This window comes from Momordica charantia, assembly GCF_013281855.1.
Source record: "Momordica charantia cultivar OHB3-1 chromosome 8 unlocalized genomic scaffold, Mcharantia_2.0 BLBB01000008.1, whole genome shotgun sequence".
In the NCBI taxonomy this organism is placed as follows: Eukaryota; Viridiplantae; Streptophyta; class Magnoliopsida; order Cucurbitales; family Cucurbitaceae; genus Momordica; species Momordica charantia.
This window is the reverse complement of record NW_028275166.1, coordinates 23,788,674-23,811,528: the sequence shown is the minus strand read 5'-3', so window position 1 is coordinate 23,811,528 and position 22,855 is coordinate 23,788,674. Positions and strand designations below refer to the sequence as shown.

General features: G+C 33.2%; 3 protein-coding genes and 1 non-coding gene across 7 annotated transcripts; 1 reads left to right on the top strand and 3 right to left on the bottom strand.

Moving 5' to 3' along the window:
- Window positions 1–2,555: 2,555 nt before the first annotated feature.
- LOC111022890 (HSP20-like chaperones superfamily protein) lies at window positions 2,556–5,619 on the bottom strand. Its single transcript, XM_022300186.2, is given in 6 exon segments — window positions 2,556–2,705; window positions 2,707–2,941; window positions 3,065–3,283; window positions 3,965–4,015; window positions 4,214–4,272; window positions 5,476–5,619. Coding segments are annotated over 3 exon segments (432 nt in total). The 5' UTR covers window positions 3,234–3,283; window positions 3,965–4,015; window positions 4,214–4,272; window positions 5,476–5,619; the 3' UTR covers window positions 2,556–2,677.
- Window positions 5,620–5,686: 67 nt separating this feature from the next.
- TRNAM-CAU (transfer RNA methionine (anticodon CAU)) lies at window positions 5,687–5,771 on the bottom strand. The gene is given in 2 exon segments: window positions 5,687–5,722; window positions 5,734–5,771. It is a non-coding gene; the product is annotated as a tRNA-Met (tRNA).
- A 5,184-nt stretch (window positions 5,772–10,955) lies between these two features.
- On the bottom strand, window positions 10,956–14,995 carry LOC111022912 (AT-hook motif nuclear-localized protein 10). The gene is made up of 6 exons (XM_022300219.2): window positions 14,839–14,995; window positions 13,744–14,302; window positions 12,833–12,885; window positions 12,068–12,199; window positions 11,799–11,960; window positions 10,956–11,556 (listed from the first exon to the last, which is right to left on the bottom strand). The coding sequence occupies exons 2-6, from the start codon at window positions 14,234–14,236 to the stop codon at window positions 11,308–11,310; spliced, it is 1,089 nt and encodes a 362-aa protein (XP_022155911.1). The 5' UTR covers window positions 14,237–14,302; window positions 14,839–14,995; the 3' UTR covers window positions 10,956–11,307.
- A 4,413-nt stretch (window positions 14,996–19,408) lies between these two features.
- LOC111022894 (Photosystem II reaction center PsbP family protein) lies at window positions 19,409–22,468 on the top strand. 4 transcript variants are annotated; one of them, XR_002603033.2, is made up of 11 exons: window positions 19,409–19,565; window positions 19,646–19,730; window positions 19,815–19,915; window positions 20,029–20,097; window positions 20,192–20,272; window positions 20,351–20,433; window positions 20,559–20,634; window positions 20,831–20,949; window positions 21,366–21,403; window positions 21,708–21,800; window positions 22,247–22,468. XR_002603033.2 is itself a non-coding variant. In XM_022300192.2 (10 exons), exons 1-10 carry the CDS (start codon window positions 19,481–19,483, stop codon window positions 22,317–22,319), a joined length of 810 nt encoding a protein of 269 aa, XP_022155884.1. In that variant the 5' UTR covers window positions 19,409–19,480; the 3' UTR covers window positions 22,320–22,468. The 4 variants fall into 4 exon arrangements, 2 of the variants coding, with proteins under 2 accessions (XP_022155884.1, XP_022155885.1); XR_002603032.2 differs by having other exon boundaries at window positions 21,359–21,403; window positions 22,247–22,368; XM_022300192.2 differs by lacking the exon at window positions 21,708–21,800.
- The last annotated feature ends 387 nt before the right edge of the window (window positions 22,469–22,855 follow it).

The window sequence follows — 22,855 nt, the reverse complement described above, 5'->3', positions numbered from 1 at the left end:
GAATCTTTTACACAATATAATTAATCATCCATCAATCTTATTCTCTTTAATATCTTATCATTCTATTTACCCTATTTCTAGCTTTGACATTTTTTATTTCTATACAACATATCTATTGCTTCTTTTATCTGTCTGTCGTTATATTCTGTTGTTCTTTTTTTTCACTTTCCTAGTTGTTTTATCTATTATAATCTTTTCCCTATTCTTTACTAAATGTTTTAATTTTAATATAAATTACTTTACTATTATTTTATACTACTTATAAGTTTCTATTTACTAGGAATATTTTACAATATATAATGTAATTAATCATCTTTGAATCTTATTCTCTTTGGCACCTTATCATTGATTCTATTTTTCTATTTACTATATTCAGGTATATTAGTTTATACATGCAACCTATCTATCGAATATTTTATTGGTCTCCACCATTTATATTGGCGGAGCCACAAAGGGAATTATACCATATTTATCAAAATGTACCTTGCCTTATTTTCTTGAAATCATTTATTGTCCTCGGTGTTCTTGTGTTCGAGTCTTAGTGATGGCTTCATGTGTCAATTACTATTGATCTAAGTTGATGTATTTTTGTTTTTAAGATCAATGCTGCCACTTATCGTATACGTTCTTTATGTTGTTCATTTTTCTAGTTTTACTAGTAGTTTTATCTATATATTTTTCCCACTCTTTTACTAACCTTATTCTAATGTGTACCTTTTTCTTTCAAATCAAAGGGCCTTAGGAGATGGTCGGATCTCTTATATCTACCAGTTCTCTCTTCAAATTTAAGGATTCTTGTGTTTGTAATTATCCAATATCATATCAAGGACTTTGAAGTATATTAAAAACAGCGCGTGAAAAATAAACAAGTTAATTATTTCAATATTTTGCAATACCACGCAAATAGAAAGGAGGGGTACATGAATAAATCGATACTACATCAGAATGAGAGGGATCCTGAGATCATGGAAGTATGATTAAAAAAGACTTAAAGAATTTCTAGTCACTACCTATACCAACAAGATGCACATATCTTTTCGGTGGCTCAATCATAAGAACTTCAAAGTTAAGCGTGTTTGGTGTCGAATCCTACCATGCATCTTATAATTAGATTGGGATTTCAACCCTCCTATCTCAATTTGTTGTTTAAAAAAAATGTGAAGGATTTGTATCACGTGTCTGTTTTGGTTTTGCATAGTATTTTCAAAGAAGATGCTAAATGCGTATAGTTTTTTAGGACAAGAACGAGAGGGGAGACCAACGTAGATGGACAAGAAGATTAATTGAGACTCAAAGAAAGAGGTTTTCAAGGCTCGAAATGGATTTTTTTCGTTTTTTATTTTTTTATTTTTTTATTTTTGAATACAATAAGTAGGAGTGAGGATTCGAACTCGTGATCTTTTAATCCGAGATTGGTGACTTAAACAATTGAGTTATGCTCCGGTGGGAATTTAAAAATCGACAATTTCCTTTTTTCTTTTCTATACTCTCTATTTTCAAGTTTATTATAATTGAGTTGTACTTGGGAGTTTTCTCTTTTTAAGTGCTATTGGTGTGTTTGTACCTTCTTCATTCTTTGTCCATTTAATCTAGAGACTACAAATTAAGACCATTTGGTAACGTTCCCGTTTCTTGTTTCTCGTTTCCAATTTTCTTAAGAAATCTAAGTATTTTGCCACTAACTATATGTTCTTATTTCTCTTCTTTTTTTTTTTTGAATATTCTCAAAATTATATAGAAATTTTGAAAACAACAAAAACAAATTTCTTCTTTCTTGTCCTATTTCCAATTTGTTCCAAAACATAAATAAAAAGATTATTTTTATCATACTTGAATTCATGGATGTTAAAGTCATGCAATTCATTTTTCTTTATTAAAAATGAAGAAACAGGAACATTGTCCTTAATCAATGTAATTAGACAAAACATTTTAGAACTAGGAGAGGAAGTCTAAGGTTGAATGATCTTGAATTTTAGAGAGGTTGGGAAAACCTTAAAACCATTTAGAGATCGTCAAAACAATTAGAGTTTAAGACATTAACAAATTATTGAAGTTAAATAGAAATATTGATTTCGAGATTATCATGGAGAACTCAGCTAATACTCAAGAGACAGATTTGAATCATGAACTCTGCTATAAGAAAGAGTTTCTTTTTTTTTCTTTTTGTCCCAATTAAATTAATTACTTTATTCACATTTTTGTGCCAAATCGAACAGGAACACGGTGCGGTTCGTTAAAGTATATATTTTTCGAATCCCCATCCCTTATGAAAAAAAACTATGTTCACATTTTTCGTTGGTGAAATTAACCTCCTATGATTCTAATAAATGTCCCTCCATACTAGCATAAGAATATATTTTTTAAAACATTTCACAACTTTTTCCCTTTTTTTCAAATATAGCAACAGTCTGACTTTTCTTGGTGTGTTTTGATTTAAATTATGTTATTTTTGTAAAATTTCAAACTTTTACTCCATTTGAAAATACATGTTTAATTTATGCTATTTTTGTAAATACATTAAAAAAAACCTAACATGATCGTGCTTCAGAGGAAAATAAAGATAGAAACCTAGCAAGTAATTTATTCCCAAAGAAAATTTGTCATTGTCATAATTAGTGAGTTCTTTGGGTAAATTCAAAAGGAGATAGCAAAAACCATGTACCTCCCTCCATCAAACTCACTGTGGTGTGTGAGAATCAGCTAGGTGCTCTGGACTTCATAACCACCACTTCCAGAATGCCATCAGGCCGGAAAGTAGGAGAAGACAATCGCGGATCAACCGGTCCCGGAAGCTTAAAAGAAACCGTAAAAGGACCCGGAGGGCAAAGTTGCTGGACTTTCATCTGGTACATAGCTGATGATTCTTTTAAAACGCTTGGACTTGTCATCACTCCTTCAATCTGAACCTTACCATCGCACTTGATCTCACATTTAACTTTACCTGGAAGGTCGTCTAATTCGTTATCGCTCTAGTAAGAAATTGCACGATATAATAGATCGGTCCCAGGATTATCGTTTCATAGGTATAAGCAGGACGAAATCTATTCAAATACAAAGAGCTTACTTTGATCCTTTCGTACACCAGGGAGTGCAACGCGGAAAAGGTATGCACCTTCGCTCACGCCAATATCAACAAGACCGATCGGAGGGCCAGAACTACCTTCCTTGGCTGTTCCAGTTAAAATAACAGATGGCTTCAGCTTCGTATTATCAGCATGGCCTTCCATATCCATGCTCCAATAATGGCACTTTCTAGACTGTTTGTCTACTGTTTTCAGTTCACCTGTTAATTTTACTAAACATCAAAGGTGTACCATATGAAAAATATCAAAGAATGTAGGACGAAAAACATGTGATGTAATTCAAAGTTAAATAATGAAAGAAGAGATTATAACATATATAAAATGATGCACCTCCATCAAAGTCAAATTTCAGTTCTGTTATTTGCACAAAAGTATCCTTCCTAAATTTAAAATCGTAATATGTAAATACTGAATATCTTTAATCACATTTCTGGCAGTACTAAATACTCTTTAGAGTGTTTGCTCTCCTATGTTTATTTCATCACCTCTGTTCTTGAAGAATAAAATAAGGGATATTTCATCACCTAGTAAACCAGACAGAGATATTTCACAATAATGTAACTTCATTAAGCGATTTCCCTATTAAATTTCGAGCAGCCACTCATTTAGAACTTCTTTTGCAAGGACTACAACAAGGTATGAGCTTTTTATAAATGGACTAATCTGCAAGAATCATGATTGTTCCTTAACGTCTTTCTAAAGTCTTGTACTAGTGTAAGAACTGAGAAGTCTCTTTTCATGCAAGTGCATGCTGATTGAAGATGTAAGCTGCAAAATCAAAGTCAACAGCAGGATAACTCATGCCGGTTGACCGAAGCATACTATAAATCTGCTGATGACCATATGATACGCATGCAACACAGAAATAGGGTTCCACATACCTGCTGCATATCCTCGACTCAGTAAGAGTGACCATGTCTACATCCCAATGCCTATGCAGTAAAATAATGAATCAACAATTAGAAATTTGACTATGATGCCAACTTTTACGCTTATGGTGGCAAAAGGTTGTTTGAAATACAAAGCCTGACAGATTTTAAACTTCATACACGGACATTGCGATGTATTCCTCACATACATAACCAATATAATTAAGTTTGTATTCCTGAATCTTTAAATGGTCAATGCACCTCAAATCTTTCAGTAATAAAGCATTCCAATAACAGATGAAGCGGTGTCTAAACTGCCACTGGATCAAAAAGGTTGAACACAATGGGATTTCAGTAATGGCTGGATGTAAAATCATGCATTTCATAAAAAGATCAGTAATTGAACCATGAAGTGCACAAGGCCAATAGCAGAGGGAAGAAAGGGAAGAAATTATAACACACCTGAAATTACGGAACTAAAAATGTTCAAATGGATACTGAATCATTTATATCATAAACAAAAGTTATCATTGGCAGGCTCTTCTCATCTTGTCTTAAGGACAGAAAGTTGGCAAGTTTAATGGAAGAAATGAAGTTCATGAACAAGGATCTTGATTCAATTACTATGGATAAATTGAACAAGAAACTTTCATTTACGAAGGATAAATTGTGAATCTAGAGCATAAAAATCTTCCCAGTGTGGTGACAATATCGTCTGGCTTGTAGCTCCTAAAAACCATTGAATCACAGTATGTCGTATAATCTCAAATCTGATAGATTCTCTAAACAAGTTTATTGGTTGAATTTTATGTGATTTATCAATTATTTTATGGGCAAGTCTCAAATTCAACTAGGAGGTATTGATTTCATCACCTATTCGAGTCGAGGGATAAAAAATTGAAAGTTTCTAAGACAAATAAAGGTAAAAATGACTCCCTCCTGACCACTGTACCTGTACGTTAGTGTGTGCACATAGACGCACTCTGAAAATTGCACGGGATTCTACTAATCAACCACGAAAAATAATAACATCAACAAGACGGGAAAAGGTCCAAGAATACAAAGATAATTTACCTATCCAATTTCGAAACAATGAAAAGCATTACAGTACTATCCAAAGAAAAATCGAGAAAATAAAGCTACCAATCACCACATTTCTCAGACACCGTTCATCATACACAGGGGAAATCAACGAGCAAATAAACCAAGCGGAGAATGGCAAAAGGAAGTTAAAACTGATGGGCAAAAGCCGGGAAAAAGTCGAAGAAGACGAAGATGATTTCCTTACCTAATTACGAAACAGCGATAAATGAGCGTTACATTACCACCAAAAACAAACAAACAAATAAAGCTATGAACCTAATATAGACCATGGAATGGACGAATTCTTCATCCAAATCAGAATTGAAAGCCACCAATCACATTCTTTCTCAGAGACCATAGAAGATCGACGAGCAAACAACCCAAGGCGGAGAATTGCAAAAGAGAGAGAAAAATCGAACGTAAATGGCCGGAAACAGTACCTGAAGCTGGCGGCGGAGAAATGAATTCAAATCAGTGGTTGGTTTGGGATTCGCAGGGGCGGGTTTTGGGGAAGTTCAAAACAAAGAGAGGAAGAAATAGAGCAAAGCGCTACTGCTGCTGCCGCTGCTGCTTTGTTCTTCTTCAGATACAATACGCCAATTGTCCAAACGACGCCGTAATAAAATCAAAAGAATAAAAAAGGAAAATATTTGGGGTGAGAGAGGCTCGAACTCTCGACCTCAGGATAACTCTTAAGCTATGAGACCTACGCGCTAGCCAACTGCGCCACCACCCCAGTTGTTCTAACTTTTCCATATAAAATTATATTTTATAATTTAGCACTTTTTAATAAGGGTTTTTAACATAACACCTATGTTTTATCAATAATAATAATAATGAAACACCAGTGTATTTAGTTGACGCGTCGTTTTCATTTGTATTTCTAGCGGCTTTTACATAAAGAGTGAATCGACGTTTGTACTAATAATAATAATTAATTTTAAACTTATTTAAAATAGAAAAGATGTTCTTTTAGAAATATTCATGGTACCCTGTGAATATTTCTATAAAATTGATAACTTGATATTTTTGTTAGTTTTATATTTAAAATCTTGTGGTGCGTACAAAAGTATTAAATCAATATTAAATTACCGTAAAATGAACAAAATTCATAAGTGGTTGTTTTTTTTTTATTTTCTTAGAATCTATTTTTATTTTTTATTAAACAAAACTATGTTTTTTAAAATGATTTCTTAAAACACAATGTAAGTCTTGGATAAAAGTTTTTTCCTGTTTTTTTGTTTTTTTAATGTTTCATCAATATCTTTATAACTAATATCCCAATATTTCCCTCAATGACATTTAATTCTTTGATTGTCCTTTTCATTGAAAATTATCTTTTTCTTTCTAAAGTTCAACATCATGTAGCATGAGAATTCCAACTAAGAACGTTTTAAGAAATTATGGTTACGTCTTTTTAGCAATGACTTCAATTTTCAATTAATAATTCAAGAAAATAGAAAGTTGTTAATGTAATCTTATTTTAATTTTTGTAATAATTTTCTTTCCCTCTCTCCTTATTCCTCAATTGAGGAATTTGAAATTGAGGTTTAAAGAATCTCCATTTTCAAGATAGAATAAACTTTTAACATATAATTTAGTCTTTAATATTTAAGACTTTTTTAAATTTAGACTCTAATCTCTTATCAATTTAAATTTCATCTTTTGTGTTATTTTTTTTTATTTTTTTCTTTTCTAAGTTTAAGAACATTAAATGTTGGAAAGTTCCCGCTCTAGGACCGCACCTCTTTCAAAAGACTGCGCACGTCATGATCGCGCCTCCCTCCAAAGAGGGTGGTGCCCCTTATGCAGCCCCACTTTGGGTGCGGCCACGATGGTCGGGGCTCTCACATTGGGCATGCCAACGATGGTTGCAATCCCTACCTTCAGTGCGACCATGATGGTCGTTGCCCCTGTGATGGGCACAACTATGATGATTGTACCTCCCTCCTTTTCGCCCCAAGATGGCACTTTGAAGGTGTTTCAACATCCCATGTGGCCCCCACCGTAGGCACGACCAGGATGGTCATGCCCCCACTTCCTTGAAGGGTCGTGCCTCAGCTACAATCGCGCTTCCTTCCTTTCAAGGATTCACGCCATCCCGTGCAACCTCCACTACGGGCACGGCTAGGATGGCTGCGGCCCGCTTCCTTGAAGGGTCGCGCCACTCTCCTTGAAGGGTCACACGCAGTGACCACGACACACGCACCATTGCATTAGCAACAACACCCCGCACCACCGCATCCCCTTGTCCACTTGTGGGTGGCACAGAACCATGACGTCACATGCAAACTTACTCCCCAAGTTTACTTGGGGAAGTAAGCAAAAGAACCTCGTTCCTCACTCTCAACTCCATAAACTCGAGCAATTTTTTTCCAATGTTTGATGTTGACTTAGTACGTCGGTACCACGCTGGCATTAACTCATCACCTGTTTTTTTCCAAATCATTCGATCCAGTCATACGAGTCAATAATTTTTTTTCCCTATTCATAATACATGGGGTCAAATTCGAACCACCCAAATCAACCAACCTCATCAAATTACGTTTTAACACTAAATGTTATGTTTATCCAAGAAAAACATTGTTATAGATTTAGAAATATTAACTTTTATGGGAATTTGACCGATTTGACCTAAAAATGTTTTAGGTTTGCTCAAATGACCCAAATTCAGATTTTTCACTTATATGACCCAATTTCTCTTTTTCTGACAAGTCAGAGAAGGTGGTTTGACGAAATTGCCCATGTTGTATAAGAAAAAAATGGACACATCTATTCTTAAAAAACTCAACCGAGATCGCACAAAACTCGACGGAGTTTTTACAAAATTCCCCATAATTTTACTAACTGTTGGTCTTTGATTTCCCCTTTCTTCTTCCCTTCTTCTTTCTTCTTTCCTCTTTTTCCCTCTTTCTTATTTCTCGTATTTCCTCTTCTTTGGTTGAACGAGTACCATCCAGTCTTCCTCCTTCATTGAAAGTGATCTCAAATAAACTGAAAGGTTAGTATTTGGGATATTTGTAGTCTTTATACTTTCTTCATCGAGTTTTGGTCATTGATAATAGAGCTGTTTTCAAACGATTTTATTTTGATTGTGTTTCTCTGTTAAAGTTGATTGTTGAAGTCCTGTGTCTAAATATTTTCTGTTAAATGTGGAAAAAATAAAAGAAGTGTATGTGTTTTCTGAACTGGGAAGGAATCTGGGTTTTCGTTGCATCCCAGTGGAGTTTTGATGAATCCCTATCGAGTTCTTCAAATTTTTTCGAGAAAAGTATGTTCGCAAACTCCGAACTAGGGGATCTGAAATTAGGTTCCATTTAAAACATAGGTAGGGGGATTTCAGATTAGGATTCTATTTAGAAGTGTGAAACTATGATCTAATGTAGGGGAGTTCAAATTAGGGTTTAATTAGGGCGATTTCATATGGGTTTTTCAAATTAGGGTTGAAGGTGAAAAAAGCCCCAATTTTATCTATCCATCTCGACGGAGTTTTTACACGAGATTTTTTTCAAAGGCTTCGAACTCGAGAGTGTTTTCTAAAGTATGAAGCTCACTGGAAATTTTCCCTGTTACGAACTCCCTCGGGATTCAAAGAGAGAAATTGAAAAATTTTTCAGTTTAAACTCAAAAACTCTGGGGAGTTCCTTCAAGTTTAAGCGCTGACTTGGTTAAATCTTGGTCGCGAACTCCCTCGGGATTTTGAGATAAAATTTGAAAAAAATTTCCTTTTTTGTTAAAACTCTAGGGAGTTCCTTCGTGTAAGCTCACTCAATTAGTTAAATCCTGGTCGCGAACTCCCTCGGGATTTTGAGAGAAAAATTGGAAAATTGTTCATTTTTGGTTAAAACTCTAGGGAGTCTTCAAGTTTAAGCTCAGTCACTTGGTTAAATACTGGTCGCGAACTCCCTTGGGATTTTGGAGAGAAAAATTGAGAAGCTGTTCATTTTTTGTTAAAACTCTGGGGAGTTCCTTCATGTTTAAGCTCACTCACTTGGTTAAATCCTGGTCGCGAACTCCCTCGGGATTTTGAGAGAAAATTTTGAAAATTTGTTAAAACCTTGTTAAAACTCGAGCATAAACTCCCTCGAGATGCGTGGAGAAATTTTCCAGATTGTTATATTTCTATCATCTGCTTATTTGTTTCTAGTCCTATATGTTATAACCAATTTACAAAACTCGGCTGGGTTTCTTCGCAACTCCCTCGGGATTCCACCAATTTACAAAACTCGGCTGGGTTTCTACGCAACTCCCTCGAGATTCACACAACTCCATCGAGTTTCTTATGCAACTCACCCGAGATTAACCAAACTACATTATAAATACAACTCGTTCTCTTAGTCTCAATGGATCAAAAACCAGTAAAAAATGTTTTTAAACTTAAAAAGAAGGGAAAATGATGTCTTTACACTTAGAAAATATAACTTATACTCTGAAAATAAAAAAACTAACCTGATCGTTTGAAGATGACGAAAGACACGTTTCAAACAATGGATCTTTCCGAGGTTAAAAAAAATAGTGGATCTTGCACGAAAGCACGTTTCAAACACTGAAAGTAATTGTTCTCTGCGGATGAAGAGAAGTACAAAAAAAAAAAACTGATCCATTTCGAATGAAATTAATTGCATTAATGATCGTACAAGAGGTTAGTGACTAATAAAATCTAGGTTGGTGAAATATATTAAAAACTCCGTCGAGTTCTATGCGATCTCCGTCGAGTTTTTTTAGAGCTATACATTGTCAGGTTTTTTATATAAAGCAGGGACAGTTTCGTCATTTCACGGACCTTGATTTGTAAGCAAAAGAAGAATTTGATCATATAAGTGAAAAATCTGAATTTGAGTCATTTGAGCAAACCTAAAACATTTTTAGGTCAAATAGGTCAAATTCCCAACTTTTACGAGGTTTTGTATTAGTATTATATCAATATTTTAATGGGTCAAATTTCAATATAAGAAACAATTTCGAGTCAATTACGTTAATTGCATTTTTTTAGGTCAAGTATTAGGATTTGACGCACATGTTTAGATCACATAGCTAAGTTACCTCTTCTGTCCTTTCACTTTTTCTTTCTTTTTTTTTTTTGACGGAATCTGTCCTTTCACTTCAAACCAAAGATTTGGAGTTTCAACCTTTAGTGGAGGTTTCTAATGTCTTGAGCTATGCTTAAAGTTAGTCACTAAGATTTTTTTTTTCCCTTCTAGTTCATAAATAATGGGTGTGTTTGGGATTTTTTTCTCTAGTTTATGTTTTAATCCATTGAATTATGTTCAAATTTTATCACTATTATGTAGATTAATTTTATCATTTTGCTGACTTATTAAGAAGAAAAAATCAATGCACACATGAAGGATTAAATAATTAACGAAGTCAGAAAATTATGATAATTATACACTTTGAAGTTTGAACTGTTTTTTCAATTTAATTCCTAACCAATTAAATTTAACATGATAATACAGGGGTGTTCGTAGGTTAAGATACTGTTTAATTGTTCAGATGATAAATTTATTCAATCCAAACAACTCTTATTAAATAATAAACTCTTGTTCAAAATATTGTATTAAAAATTTGAATCAAGATTCATAAGTAAATATTTATTTATTTGGTAAAACACTACACTACAAAAATCTATCAAATTACTGGAGAATAAATAAGGCATAAATAATTATTGAATAAAATAAAATAAAAATAAATCCATCCAAAAGAAATGATTCTAAAATTAATATTAAGTTACCAAATTTATTTTAGATAAATTCTTAAATAATTTTTATTTATTTAAAACCAAACAAACTCAAAGAAGTTTATAACTCAACTCAAATCGTACAAGATAGATTTGGGTTCATCGGATTTTTTAAACGCCCCTACATGATACGCCATGAAAACAAAAACGAATGAGAAACTATTCAATACAACACAGACATCGTATAAAACAGGGAAGCAATTGATTAAGGTTGACAATGTCGTTACAGAACTAAAAGCCTAACTAAAACCAACTCTTCTTCTTTTTCTAACCTCATAACTCAATAATACCATCAGACAACCCCTTTGGACAAAACATTAGAAATTGTACCTCTCCCTACTTGGACTTTGCTAATATCATGCTAAAACTGAAAATTTTTCAACACAAAAAATTAAAAAAAAATTAAAAAAATTACATATTACAAAAGCTCCCCTTGACAGCCCAAAAGAGATTAGAAATACACTTTCGACACCCCGTCCCCATCCCCGCCATGGAAATTAGATTATCAGCTCAACTCGACGTGTTGGGATTTTACTTACTTCCATGGCATGCCAGACATGCCTGGATGGTTGCTGTTGTTGCAGGTTCCGGGGCTGTTGTTGAGGGGGCTGCTGGGGCCACCGGAAGATTCACTCAGCGTCCCGTGTGATGGACTACTCACTCCTCCTCCTGTCAAGTGACCAATGCCGACTGGGTTTAGCATTGGCAAGGCAGAGATGGGTTCGGTTTGGCGCGCTGACTTTAAATCCTTGCTGCTATCGACAATGAAACTTCCCACGACCACCTGCATCATATCAGACCGCAAAATGCAGAAACCAATATCAAGTGAAGAGTTGGAAAACTGAATATAGCAATCAGAAACTGGTCAAACTTTCTGTGGAGAAACCCAAGCGGAGATAATTAAGTGTTTTTCTCTTACGTGATAGCGGAAGTCAACAAGTTTAAGAGATTTTTTCAAAACACAGTTCTTGGGGTGAGGAAGTAAATTTTCATGCATGCTTTACAAGGAAAGAAATGCTAATTCACCTGAACAGGAGATGCAGCCGTGAGAAGACCCGCCACACCACCACCTAAAACTCGGCCATCTGGGCCAGACAAAGACACGCTCAAACCACCAGTTCTGCTCCTCTGACCACAATTTTCAGACAGCAGAAACGAACCTGAAAGTGACAAAATTTCGAATCGCCCCTGCACGATATAGATTGCCGATAAAAACAAAGCAAGCCTAAGCTAGTATATTACCACACACATGAAACACTCTCTGTTAAACTATACATGAGGCACTGCTCACAAACCTCATAAGTAACGGCTCCACCAGATGTAGCAGGTTGACGTAAAGTCACATTTGATATTGCTCCATTTGCAGAGAGGATACAAACAGCCCTAGGGCCATTCTGAGAAAAGGACATTATTTTTGACGATACATCCTGTAAAACCATGTGCAAATCAAATTATTGTTGCTCGGCCAGCAAAAAGGATGGATATGAGAATGAAAAGAAAGTACAGTCGAAGTCCAAATAACATACAAAAATTTACATTCATCTCCCTATCTTTTTTCTATTCATATGAGTAGTTTTTCTTTTGGGGGAGGGGGTGATCAGATAAATGCACCCATGTCTCGCTGGAAGGTTGCAGCGAGATCTTAAGGTCATCTAGCATAATAAAATAAATGTAGAAATAAATCTTATAAAGAATGTTAATAAATCCATCCTGCAAAAAATGGTAATCTTGGTAATGCCATGCACCAATGGAATTAAATAGAAAATAAACAAAAATTAGACATAAACAACATTCAACAAGTTTCTGCTTCTACTCTGTCACAAGTGCAAAAAGTGGCATCGGCACCCCACCTTCTATATTCATAAACAATTCAACGTCACAATGACAGAAACAGTAAGGGCATTCAAAAGGAATTCTAGATTACAATAATTTACCTTTATTATTTGATAAGTGAATGTTCTTCAGAATAAGTATTGTTTTGTCATTCAAGATTCTGATATTATTAAGTAAAAATAATTGGAAACAGCCAGAAAAAAGGTGAGAGCATTTTAAATTAGAACCTCTCCAGCTTTCACATCGATAACATGCGGAGTGAATCCAATACCAGCTGATCCTGCAATTAATTCCTCTGTAAGACACTCAATTTTTAACAAGACCATAAGATGAAATAATTCTCATACAATAGTTTAAAATATAAACAACGGCATTACTTGGACACTAAAGGTCAACCAAAGTAAGATTCTCTTTCTTTTCTTCAGTTGTTGTCTGTCTTGTTATTACAGTGAAACATTATAATTTCAATCTTGCACACTAAAAGAAGCCAAAAAAGGTCAGGAGAAAATTGTGGTATACAAGTAGGAGGGGCTTATTCCACCAGAAAAGGTATGTTTGATTGGTTAATGATCTGACCTGGGATAAAATTTCGTAACGATAATTAGTTTTCCATAACGACACTTAATTAATATTCCCATAAACGCTACAAAACAAATCTGGCCAATCAAACCAGGAGGGAAGGGAAAAAACTAATATCCATTATCATTTTAAGAAACAGATGCAAATGCAAGACAAAAGAAGGGTAAATATGTAACTTCACGATTACAATCCCATCTAGGACCTAACAGAATCCAACATCCAATATATGATATCACCTCTTTTTTCCATATTTTTAAGTCCTCAAGACAGAGATGATGCATACAAATGATAAGCAATGACAATGATTGGGCAGACACAAACTAAATAAACAGCCAATTAGATATATCCATGAGAAAGAAAAACTCAAATAAATCAAATCAACATAGTAAACTGGTCAACTCAAAACTGTTAGTCAATCAATGATATTCCTATGTTGTCACGTGACAGATAGATAATGTTAAAGCTAAGAGCATAACAAACAACAATCAATCACCAAATCCAGAGACCCAACTGGATCTTATCAAGGAAGAGTATTGGATTAGGCGCTTTAAATAGTTACCCAAAGCTTCCAATTGTTGTTTTTTCCTTGAACCAAGTGGCCTGCCTTTAATTTTCTTCAATGAATTTGGGGAGGCCAATCCTCCTTCAGAAGCATGAGCGCCCATGGTTGAAGGAGAAAAACCTCCACTTCCTGAAGGCGGCCCAGAACTCAAAGCTAATGCCATGGAGCCATCGGGTCCATACTTCCTCGGCCTGCCTCTCTTCCTCTTTATTTGCTCGCTTCCCACCGCATTTATGTTGAAACCATGAGGCAACATAGACCCCCCACCGGCCGATCCCTCAATTCCGGCATTACCAGAAACTCCGGCGAGGGAGGATTGGTAGGACGGTGAGGTTGAAGGAGTAATAACGGGATTGTACACGGCTGTGCCATCGGTGCTGAAGGTTAATCGCATGCTTTGGGCCGCCGGCTGCGACTGTAAGGAGCTATTCTGAACGCCGACGCTGAAGGGTTCTCTACTCGTCATCACACCAGTCTCAGATCCCGACATCTTTCCTGATCTCCGTTTCGCCCTTTTGCTAGAACAGAAATTCTCAACAATACCAGGAAATCAAAACTGCAAATACGCCAAGAAAATCTACGTGATCTTGAATCTTCAGCCATAATTTTTAGTACTCCGGTAGAATTCGGAAACAACAGAAGGTAGGATCTAACACTAATGCTGATTTCGAAATATATTTAGTTCGTAAACTGGATTTAACCAAACCACTGCTAGAAATGCAAACAAAGATTAACAAAAACGAAAACGAGAAGATGTTGGTTCACTAATTTCCAAATGCGAAATCAAGCTTAAGTTCACAAGAATTAACAGAAACCCTAACTCCAAAACTCCAACATTTCCTCAAATCTCCAAACAAAATCCAGTAAAATGCAAGAGGAGAAAAATTAAAAGAAAAAAAGCCCTAATAACTTGGAAGCTAACAGAGCATTTTGCTAAAGTACAGAACAGATCATGCAAAACATGAGGAAATTAAATCTTAATAATAAGAATGAAAAAAAAATTGGAAGAAAAATTGAAATAATTTCTTTTTATTTATGAAAAAATTGAAAAAAAAAATTGGGAAAAATGGGAGAAAATTACCACAAACTTACCAGTAAAATAGGGAAAATAGTGGAGAGTGATAATCAGAGGAGAGGGAAAAAATTAGGGCTTTGGAAGAGAAAACGAAGGGTTGGTTTCCAAAGGCTTTTAGGAAAAGAAATGGGGAAATCAGAAATATTTAATTATGGGATGATTTGTTATTTTAAATAATAAAATATTTTATTTCATAATTAGGGATTACTTTCCTTTTAGAAAGAAAATAAAAAAGAAAAAGGAAAAAGGAGCAGGTAAAAAGTGCAATACAGGCGTTGGGTATTTCAAGGTGTAGTTAGGGAGAAGGGACCCTTTGATGACTTTTCCCATTTCCTTTTTTCTTTATATTTTCTTTATTCATGTAAGAATCAAGCATTTAACTAAATTTTGTCTTTTTATTTTTTCTGTTGTTTTTCATTTTTTAAGAAATATTCTAAAAATTGTTTAAGTTTGAAGTTTGAAGTTTGATGATGTAGGAATTTAGTTTTCGTCCCTGCATAGATAGCTCCAACAAACACTTTCAAATATATATATATATATATATATATATATATATATATAGTTTAAGTTTGATGTCCATTTAGATAACACTTCACACAAATTATGTACTCAAATTATCATTTATTTATAATTTACATAATTAACCTACTCAAATCAGCTTTTTACCTTTCATTTAAGTTTTTCAATGGTTTGAAAATTCGAGTAAATCTCTTGACATTATTTCACAAATAATAATAAATAAACCCCTTGGTATATCGTTGTCCCTGAGTTTTATATTATTTCAGGTTGTGTGTGACAATTTTTTCAACCATTAATAATTGATATGTTCTTTTTTACCATAACAAATAATTATCACATATCACATTGGGATAAAATCAACAAAAATGTATGTGTGTATATATAAATTTTTTTGTGGAAATTTAATACCATTGGTTTTTTGAAAAACTAATAAGACCTTACATTTTATTTATTAAATTAATTTGTTTTGGTTCTCATCCTTCCACATAAATAGGCTATAAAGTCAAATTAATAACATTGACTCTATAAATATTAACACTACAAATATAATGAGTATTTGTGTTGTTTTAATGGTACATTTTATCTTTTAATTGAATTTTAAAATTTAAAGAAGCTCAAAATCAATAAATTTCAATAAGAAAAATAAAACATATATGCCTTACATTGAAACTTATATCGATTCTTTCACATAAATTATAACTTCTTTCTAAATTTCTAATAACAAAGATATAATAAAAATTTCAATTTCCAAACGATTTGTTTGTTTCTATCATTTGGTAGCTCTTTCAACATATAAATATTTTATTTGGTCTCATATACTTTGTAGAATGTAATGGTTGATAGGGGAAGGGCAAAAGAGTAGACCAGGCGACATCGTAAAGATGGAGAAGGTTGACAACAAGCAACCATAAATTAGTTTTTCTTCCACCTAAACCATGATATGGATACATATAGTCATTTTGTTTAGGGGCTGTTTGGTCGAGGGGTTTTTGGGTGAGAATGAGCACGGACAAGTAAAGTCATTGTTTGTTATACATATTTGAAATTTATTCTCAGGCATCCTTTATTCCCATGGATAAAGACTTTCTTTTCCCTCTCGGATTCATGGGTTTGTCTATGAGTTTTGTTCTCCTCTTTTAAATAAATTTCTTTTAATGTAATTATTTACTTTATTTTATTCAAATTAATTAATTAAAATTAGTTAAAATATTTAAATTAAATTTATAATTAATAAAACAACATTAAAATTTTACCAATAATGTACTAAATTAATTTTTCTATTGTAATAAATTAATTTATTAAAGTGTATACTTATTTTTTATAAATAATGTAATTAATTGATGCAATTAATAAGATGAAAATGATTAACTGTGTTAAACACATGGAAGGATAATTATTAAGATCGATGACTAAATTTAGATATATTATTTATAATATATTTATTAAAGAGTGAAACTTAAACATAATTGTTTAAAATAATAATTATTTTACTCAATAAAGATAAATTAATTATTCAGAATTAATTTTGATTGATTTTAAAGCTTTATACAAATATATCATTTTGCTAAATATATATCATTTTGCTAAATATGTATATATTGAATTTTAGTTAAATAACATTTAATACTAATTATTCAATTGATTATTGTGCTAAATTGTTAATTTAAAATTTAGAATGCTAATATAAAATAATTTAATTTATATTATTTATTTAAATTTGATTTGTTATTAATCAATGTTTACAATGACATAAAATGCATATTTATAGAGTAATCACACAAAATAAACATATATAATTTATTTTTAGACATCTTAATCTCATGCATCTTAATTCCGGACATATATACAACTAAACACAATTATCTTTGTTTCCCGGGCGTCTTATTTCCAAGTATTTTAATCTCAAGTATTTTTCTTGAAACCTTGAACCAAACGGCCCTTTAGTTCTTATTTGTCAATAAAATTAGCTATGCTTGGGATTTCGAAACATCTGAACAATTTTCATTTCCATCTATATAGTAGATATCGTCGGAATGTTGTGTGCACTAAATTTATATTTTGATTTTATATTTTTAAGATATCTTTCTTTTTGAAGCTTTGCTCATTAATCTAAAATGTTACGAGTCATTATATTGAATTGTAGTTTAAGTGACCAATAATGTCTTTTTATTGTATATTTGAATTTCTTTCTTCTAATTTATAATGTTACCCTATGTCAAGGTTTAAGAAAATAACAAAAAAATTAGGAAATTTATTTAAAGACAAAAAAAATAATCCACAAAAATGACAAAAATGTTGGTGACGTAAAAACGAAGAGAGAAAATAATCCAAATTTATTTAAAGTTTTAACTATTTAATTAATTTTATCTTTTAATATTTTAAAATAAAATTAGGAAATTTTACCTACATCACACTTGTTTTTTACTGGTATTATTAAAAGGCATGGAAGGAATCAAATAATTATTCCTAAAAAGAATGGAACAAGTTATGGAGTCTTTTACTACTTAACTTCCATTCCATTTCATGATTAATTCAGCCTTTTTAGACCACCAAGACAATGATTTCAAGTCTTGAAAACTTGGGTTGTGTTAGCTAACTTTAAATTATATGTTTTAATGAATTAAATTTTTAAGAAAAAAAAATATTGTTAAACTTCTATATCTATATATTTCTTTTATTATCATTAAAAAAAATAATAAGTAACATTTAGTCCCGTTTGATAAATATTTTATTTTTTATTTTTGAAAATTATACTGGTTAATTTACTCCCAGCTTATTTTTATATTTTAACATTTTGTTGAAACACATTCTTTTTATAAGTATAGGATAAACGAAACTAAGAAAAGGAAACAGAACAATCAGAAACAATTAAAGATGAAACTTCGGAAGGAACCTCCTCAAGTCAAATGTGATCTAACTGTCGAACAACCGCCATTCGTGCTAGTTAATGAGCTACTGAATTACTTTCGTGGGTGAAGGAGAAACGAATCAAACCCAATAAGGACCAATGACTACGAATCTCAGTAAGAAAACATCTCACTTCAATAGATCCTCAGTGTCCTGATTGAGAGATCAGAAACATCGTAAGGAGTCGAACTGTAGAATGATGGGTCGGAAGCTCACCTCACAAGTTAAATGGAGACCACGGAGGAGTGTCAAAGTCTCTACCAGATCGACTGAGGCACAATGGAGAAGAGACGTCGAAGCTGTCAAGAGAAGATGACCACCGACATCACGAATAACACGCCAATCTCGTCACAAAGTGAACCTGCAAGAAAACCAGCATCAATATTCACTTTAATAAAATTAGTAAAGCCCATGGACTTTTAAATTGTCCAAAAAGTTGGCTTTGAAAATGAGCAAAGACAACCGACTTATGGATCATAGCATGAGACCGAGCGTGACAACAACTAACCATGGACGTTAGCTCTACGGCGCCAGCTTCAGTGCTTCGACATATGGCCAAGGTCGAGTAGCTCATGGGCTGGCACCTTGGCCCTTGGTCCATAACAGCTTATTTGTGGGCTAGCTCGAGTGCCTCGACCTCGACGCTAGGCTGAGGCCAATCAACCTGGTCAACCCAATTAGTTTCTAGATTCCAATTCTAATTCCAACCCAAAGGGCTCTCTAAGTCTCACACCTCTGAAATTATCCCAAAAGTCCTAAGAAGATGAAGATTTGCCTCTCTAGAAATAAGAAAAATGGATGTATATTTAAAGTATGCTACAAAACCCTTTTTTTTTTGCGTTCATACAAACCTAATTATGAATAAGCACCATCGTGATTTTTCTTATTTTGTAGGTCATCCTTTTTTAGTTAGTACGAGTTTTGCAAGCATTAATACACAACAAAAACTCTTTAATATAAAGTTACAACTAGATTTCAAGAAATGAATGCACTTCCATGTTGAAATTGTTATCGAAAAATGAGATAAAAGATTGAATAAAAAAACCAAAATAATCCCTTTAAAATACAAAACCAAAACGTACAAACACTATAATAGACCAAAAAAAGAAACACAGAATTTTAGCCGATATTATAATTATGAAAAAAAAACTAAAATAAATAGCGAATAAACAAATTGGAAGAGGACAAATTGTTCAAAAGAAATCTTCTATCTGTAAACTAGTGGAGTTGAGCATGGCGTCTCTTCCTTCTCCCTCACCGAGCGCTGTAATCCAGCGCCCTCGTCCATGGCGGTTCAGAGAATCATCACTCTCCAATGGTAATCTTCTGCACCCATCTTCCTCACCATTTACTTCATGCTCCATTTCAAAGCCCTAACTTCTTGCTTCTTCATTTCAGGAATCGCCATTCATATCCGCTCGAAGTCAAAACCCGGCGTTCTCTGCTCCTGCAACAACATTGACATCTCCGATCCACAGCTCTGGTAACTCGAGCTCTCTTCTTCAATTGCAACCGTTACTTATTTTCTTGTGCAGTTCCAACGCTCGTTCCTTCTGATTGTTCTTAGTTATTGGGCGAGTGGAGTCAATAGACGAGAAATTATGCTAGGGATTGCATTGAGCACGTTTTCTTTTCAAGCTGTGGTTTCTAATTCCTTGGCTGAGAGTGGTACTGATTTTGCCTTTCTTCCTCTCGAGCGTGTTCTCAGAAATTACATTATGATTATCCTCCTTTGGTATTGTGTTATTTGGAGATTGAGTGCATTCAGTTTCGAGTGATAGTTGTTGTCGCTGAGGATTTTCGGACGTACACGGATGAAGCGAATAAGTTCAGATTGGTGATTCCTCAAGGTGTGTGGCTTGGCTCCATTGACGGAGCTTTTCGTTTAGAGAATTAGAGATTAATCGAGTTAATTGATTAGTTGAATTTGTGCGATTTATGTAGATTGGGTTGTGGGTAATGGTGAACCGAATGGATTCAAGTCGGTTACGGCTTTTTATCCCCAAGAAACTTCAAGTTCCAATGGTATTTTCAGATCTTCTCCCCAGTTCTCTTCCTGCCTCGTTAGTTTTGAATATTTTGATAAACTGAAATCTGGTTCAGTCAGTGTTGTAATCTCGGGGCTTGGTCCTGATTTCACGAGAATGGAATCCTTTGGCAAGGTTGAAGAATTTGCTGATACCCTGGTATGAATTTCATATCATTTTGCAGTTTCTGAATGAAAATATAATAGCCAAAATGGGTTCTCTTCCTTTGCAGTCTTTGAATGGAAATAGAAAGCCAAAATTTGGATTTCCCTCTTCTCTTTCAGGTGAGCGGACTGGACAGAAGCTGGAAAAGGCCACCAGGTGTGGCGGCGAAACTTATAGACTGTAGATCATCTAAAGGTAAGTGGCACATAAAAACTTGTTTATGAAACATAGTAGGATTTGTCAACAAGTTGTCCTGTTGTATGGCTTTTTTACCATAGCATTTCCAGTTCTTGATACTACTACTGCGTTTCCTAGTATGTTATCAAGAATTAGATTGGTGTTTTTAATGTCATAATATAATGAATGGGGTTTGATTTGAAAATTTTGGCAGGGATATATTACATAGAGTACACGCTGCAGAATCCAGGTGAAAGCCGCAAACATTTATACTCTGCAATTGGGATGGCATCCAATGGCTGGTACAACAGACTTTACACCATAACAGGACAGGTGACTTGCTCAAAAACACTTATCTTGTTCTTTACTCTGTGTTTTAGTTCATAGTCTTTTCATATAAAAGCATTTTAATCTTGAAATCCTTTTTTTTTTTGGTGAACTGTTAACCAAAAACCTTGCGTAATCTTTTCTTTATTTGCTACATGGACAATCGTATTTAAAACCACTTGTAGTAGATCTTTGGAGGTTTAAACAGGTTCGAGTTAGTATAGAAAATTAATGGCAAGGACTAGAACAGTTTTTGGTGCAAAGTTAAGAGATTAATATAGAACATTTGATAGTTGAATGACTTAAATGATCGAAATTGAATGAATATAAAAGCAGTGAGACCAAAATAAGATTTAAACATAGCTGGAAAATCATTATTTTCTCATTTTCATAATTATTGGAATGTTTTCTGTAGTATGCAGATGAAGAATCGGAGAACTATAGTTCCAAAATTGAGAAGGTGAGTGAGAGATACTATCCCAAGGGACTTTTTCTTCTTCTTCTTCCTCCTTTTTTTTTTTCTAATTTAATTTAAATAAATAAATAAATTATTATTATAATAAAAAATATAGCTAATTATTACAATATAACGATTTGCAAATTATTTTAAAAAATAAAGCTGTTTTAATTCTCCGCCACTAGCTATGTAGCCACTTTTTATTTTATTTGTTTTACCATTAGATTTTCTTTTTAATTAAAAAAACTTCCAAGGTCGTGATTGTTCGGTTTCAAAAGTTTTTATGAAATATTTTTGTCAAAGACAGGTGCTTTAACTAGTTGAATTGCCCGAGAAGAGAATGATGTTGCAGGAGACTATGGAAAAGATTTTGCAAATCAAGATTTTAAAATTCTCTCCGGTGGGTACTTCTATAATTTTAGAGATTAAAATATATTTTTTTATATGTTTTAGGGTTTTATAAAAGAGATGTCAAATCTGATTTCAGAATTCAGAGTTAAAAGAAATATATGCCTGGGAAAAGATCTCTGCCTCCACAAATAATAGCCGTTCATTAGGGAGATCATTTTTTAAAAAAATAAAGTTATCCACATGGTTTCCGCATGCAGTGATTTTAAAAAGAATATATATATATATAATTTATGAGGAGACGATGAGTTGGACTAGATCGTCTCTTGGCATAGAATTAAAACAGCATTATTTTTTTTAAAAAAATAGTTTGTAATTTGTTATATTTTAATAATTAGTTATATATATTTTTTATAATAAGTCCCTATCCCAAGCTTTAGTTATTAATTTCCATATTATCCATTCACTGAAAAGTGGGAGTGAACATTGGCTTTGTAGGTCGTCAATTCCTTCTCTTTCATTTGATGAATTGCAGTACAGGTCTCCGCTACACCATTGGTTATGGGGTTAAAATTTTTTCACCTTGGCTCCCAATTATGCTGCCTTTTCTTTTTGTTCCATTTCTTATTGTGATAATATAATATATATATATATATATATATATATATATAAATCATGCAACATCATGCTTATTTACTAACAAATTTATTTCTTTTTTAATATACTTTTTAAAATGTTTTTGAAGTCCTAATAAAAAAGTTGTTTGATAAAAAGGGATTAAAATTACTTGCCAAGTTCTATTTGAGCAAGTTAAGGTCTGATTTCTTCTCATTATTAATTTTTTAAGTTCAACCGAATGACAGATTGAACTATTAACCTTTAAAATAATAATAAACTTAGATCTCTAATGCTAATTTTAACATCAATGTTAATTTAATGCTGTCAACAGAAGAAAACAATCACAAGAGTATTAAGGATAAGACAATTTGCAGTTGATCATTAACAATATCTTATTTATCACGTTAGTTAATTTTATTTTACCAGTAGTCATTTGACATAATTAATGTTGGATCCATCACATCCAACTACATAATTTCTGCAAGTAAT

Excerpts from the sequence above, each read along its gene's own strand:
- LOC111022912 (XM_022300219.2), bottom strand. The coding sequence starts at position 14,236 with ATGTCGGGATCTGAGACTGGTGTGATGACGAGTAGAGAACCCTTCAGC. Across the intron at positions 12,886-13,743 it reads ACAACAATTGGAAGCTTTGG|GATCAGCTGGTATTGGATTC; the intron begins GTAACTATTTAA and ends AATTAATTGCAG. Across the intron at positions 11,961-12,067 it reads GTGGAGCCGTTACTTATGAG|GGGCGATTCGAAATTTTGTC; the intron begins GTTTGTGAGCAG and ends TATATCGTGCAG.
- LOC111022894 (XM_022300192.2), top strand. The coding sequence starts at position 19,481 with ATGGCGTCTCTTCCTTCTCCCTCACCGAGCGCTGTAATCCAGCGCCCT. Across the intron at positions 19,731-19,814 it reads ATCTCCGATCCACAGCTCTG|TTATTGGGCGAGTGGAGTCA; the intron begins GTAACTCGAGCT and ends GATTGTTCTTAG. Across the intron at positions 20,635-20,830 it reads AGACTGTAGATCATCTAAAG|GGATATATTACATAGAGTAC; the intron begins GTAAGTGGCACA and ends AAATTTTGGCAG.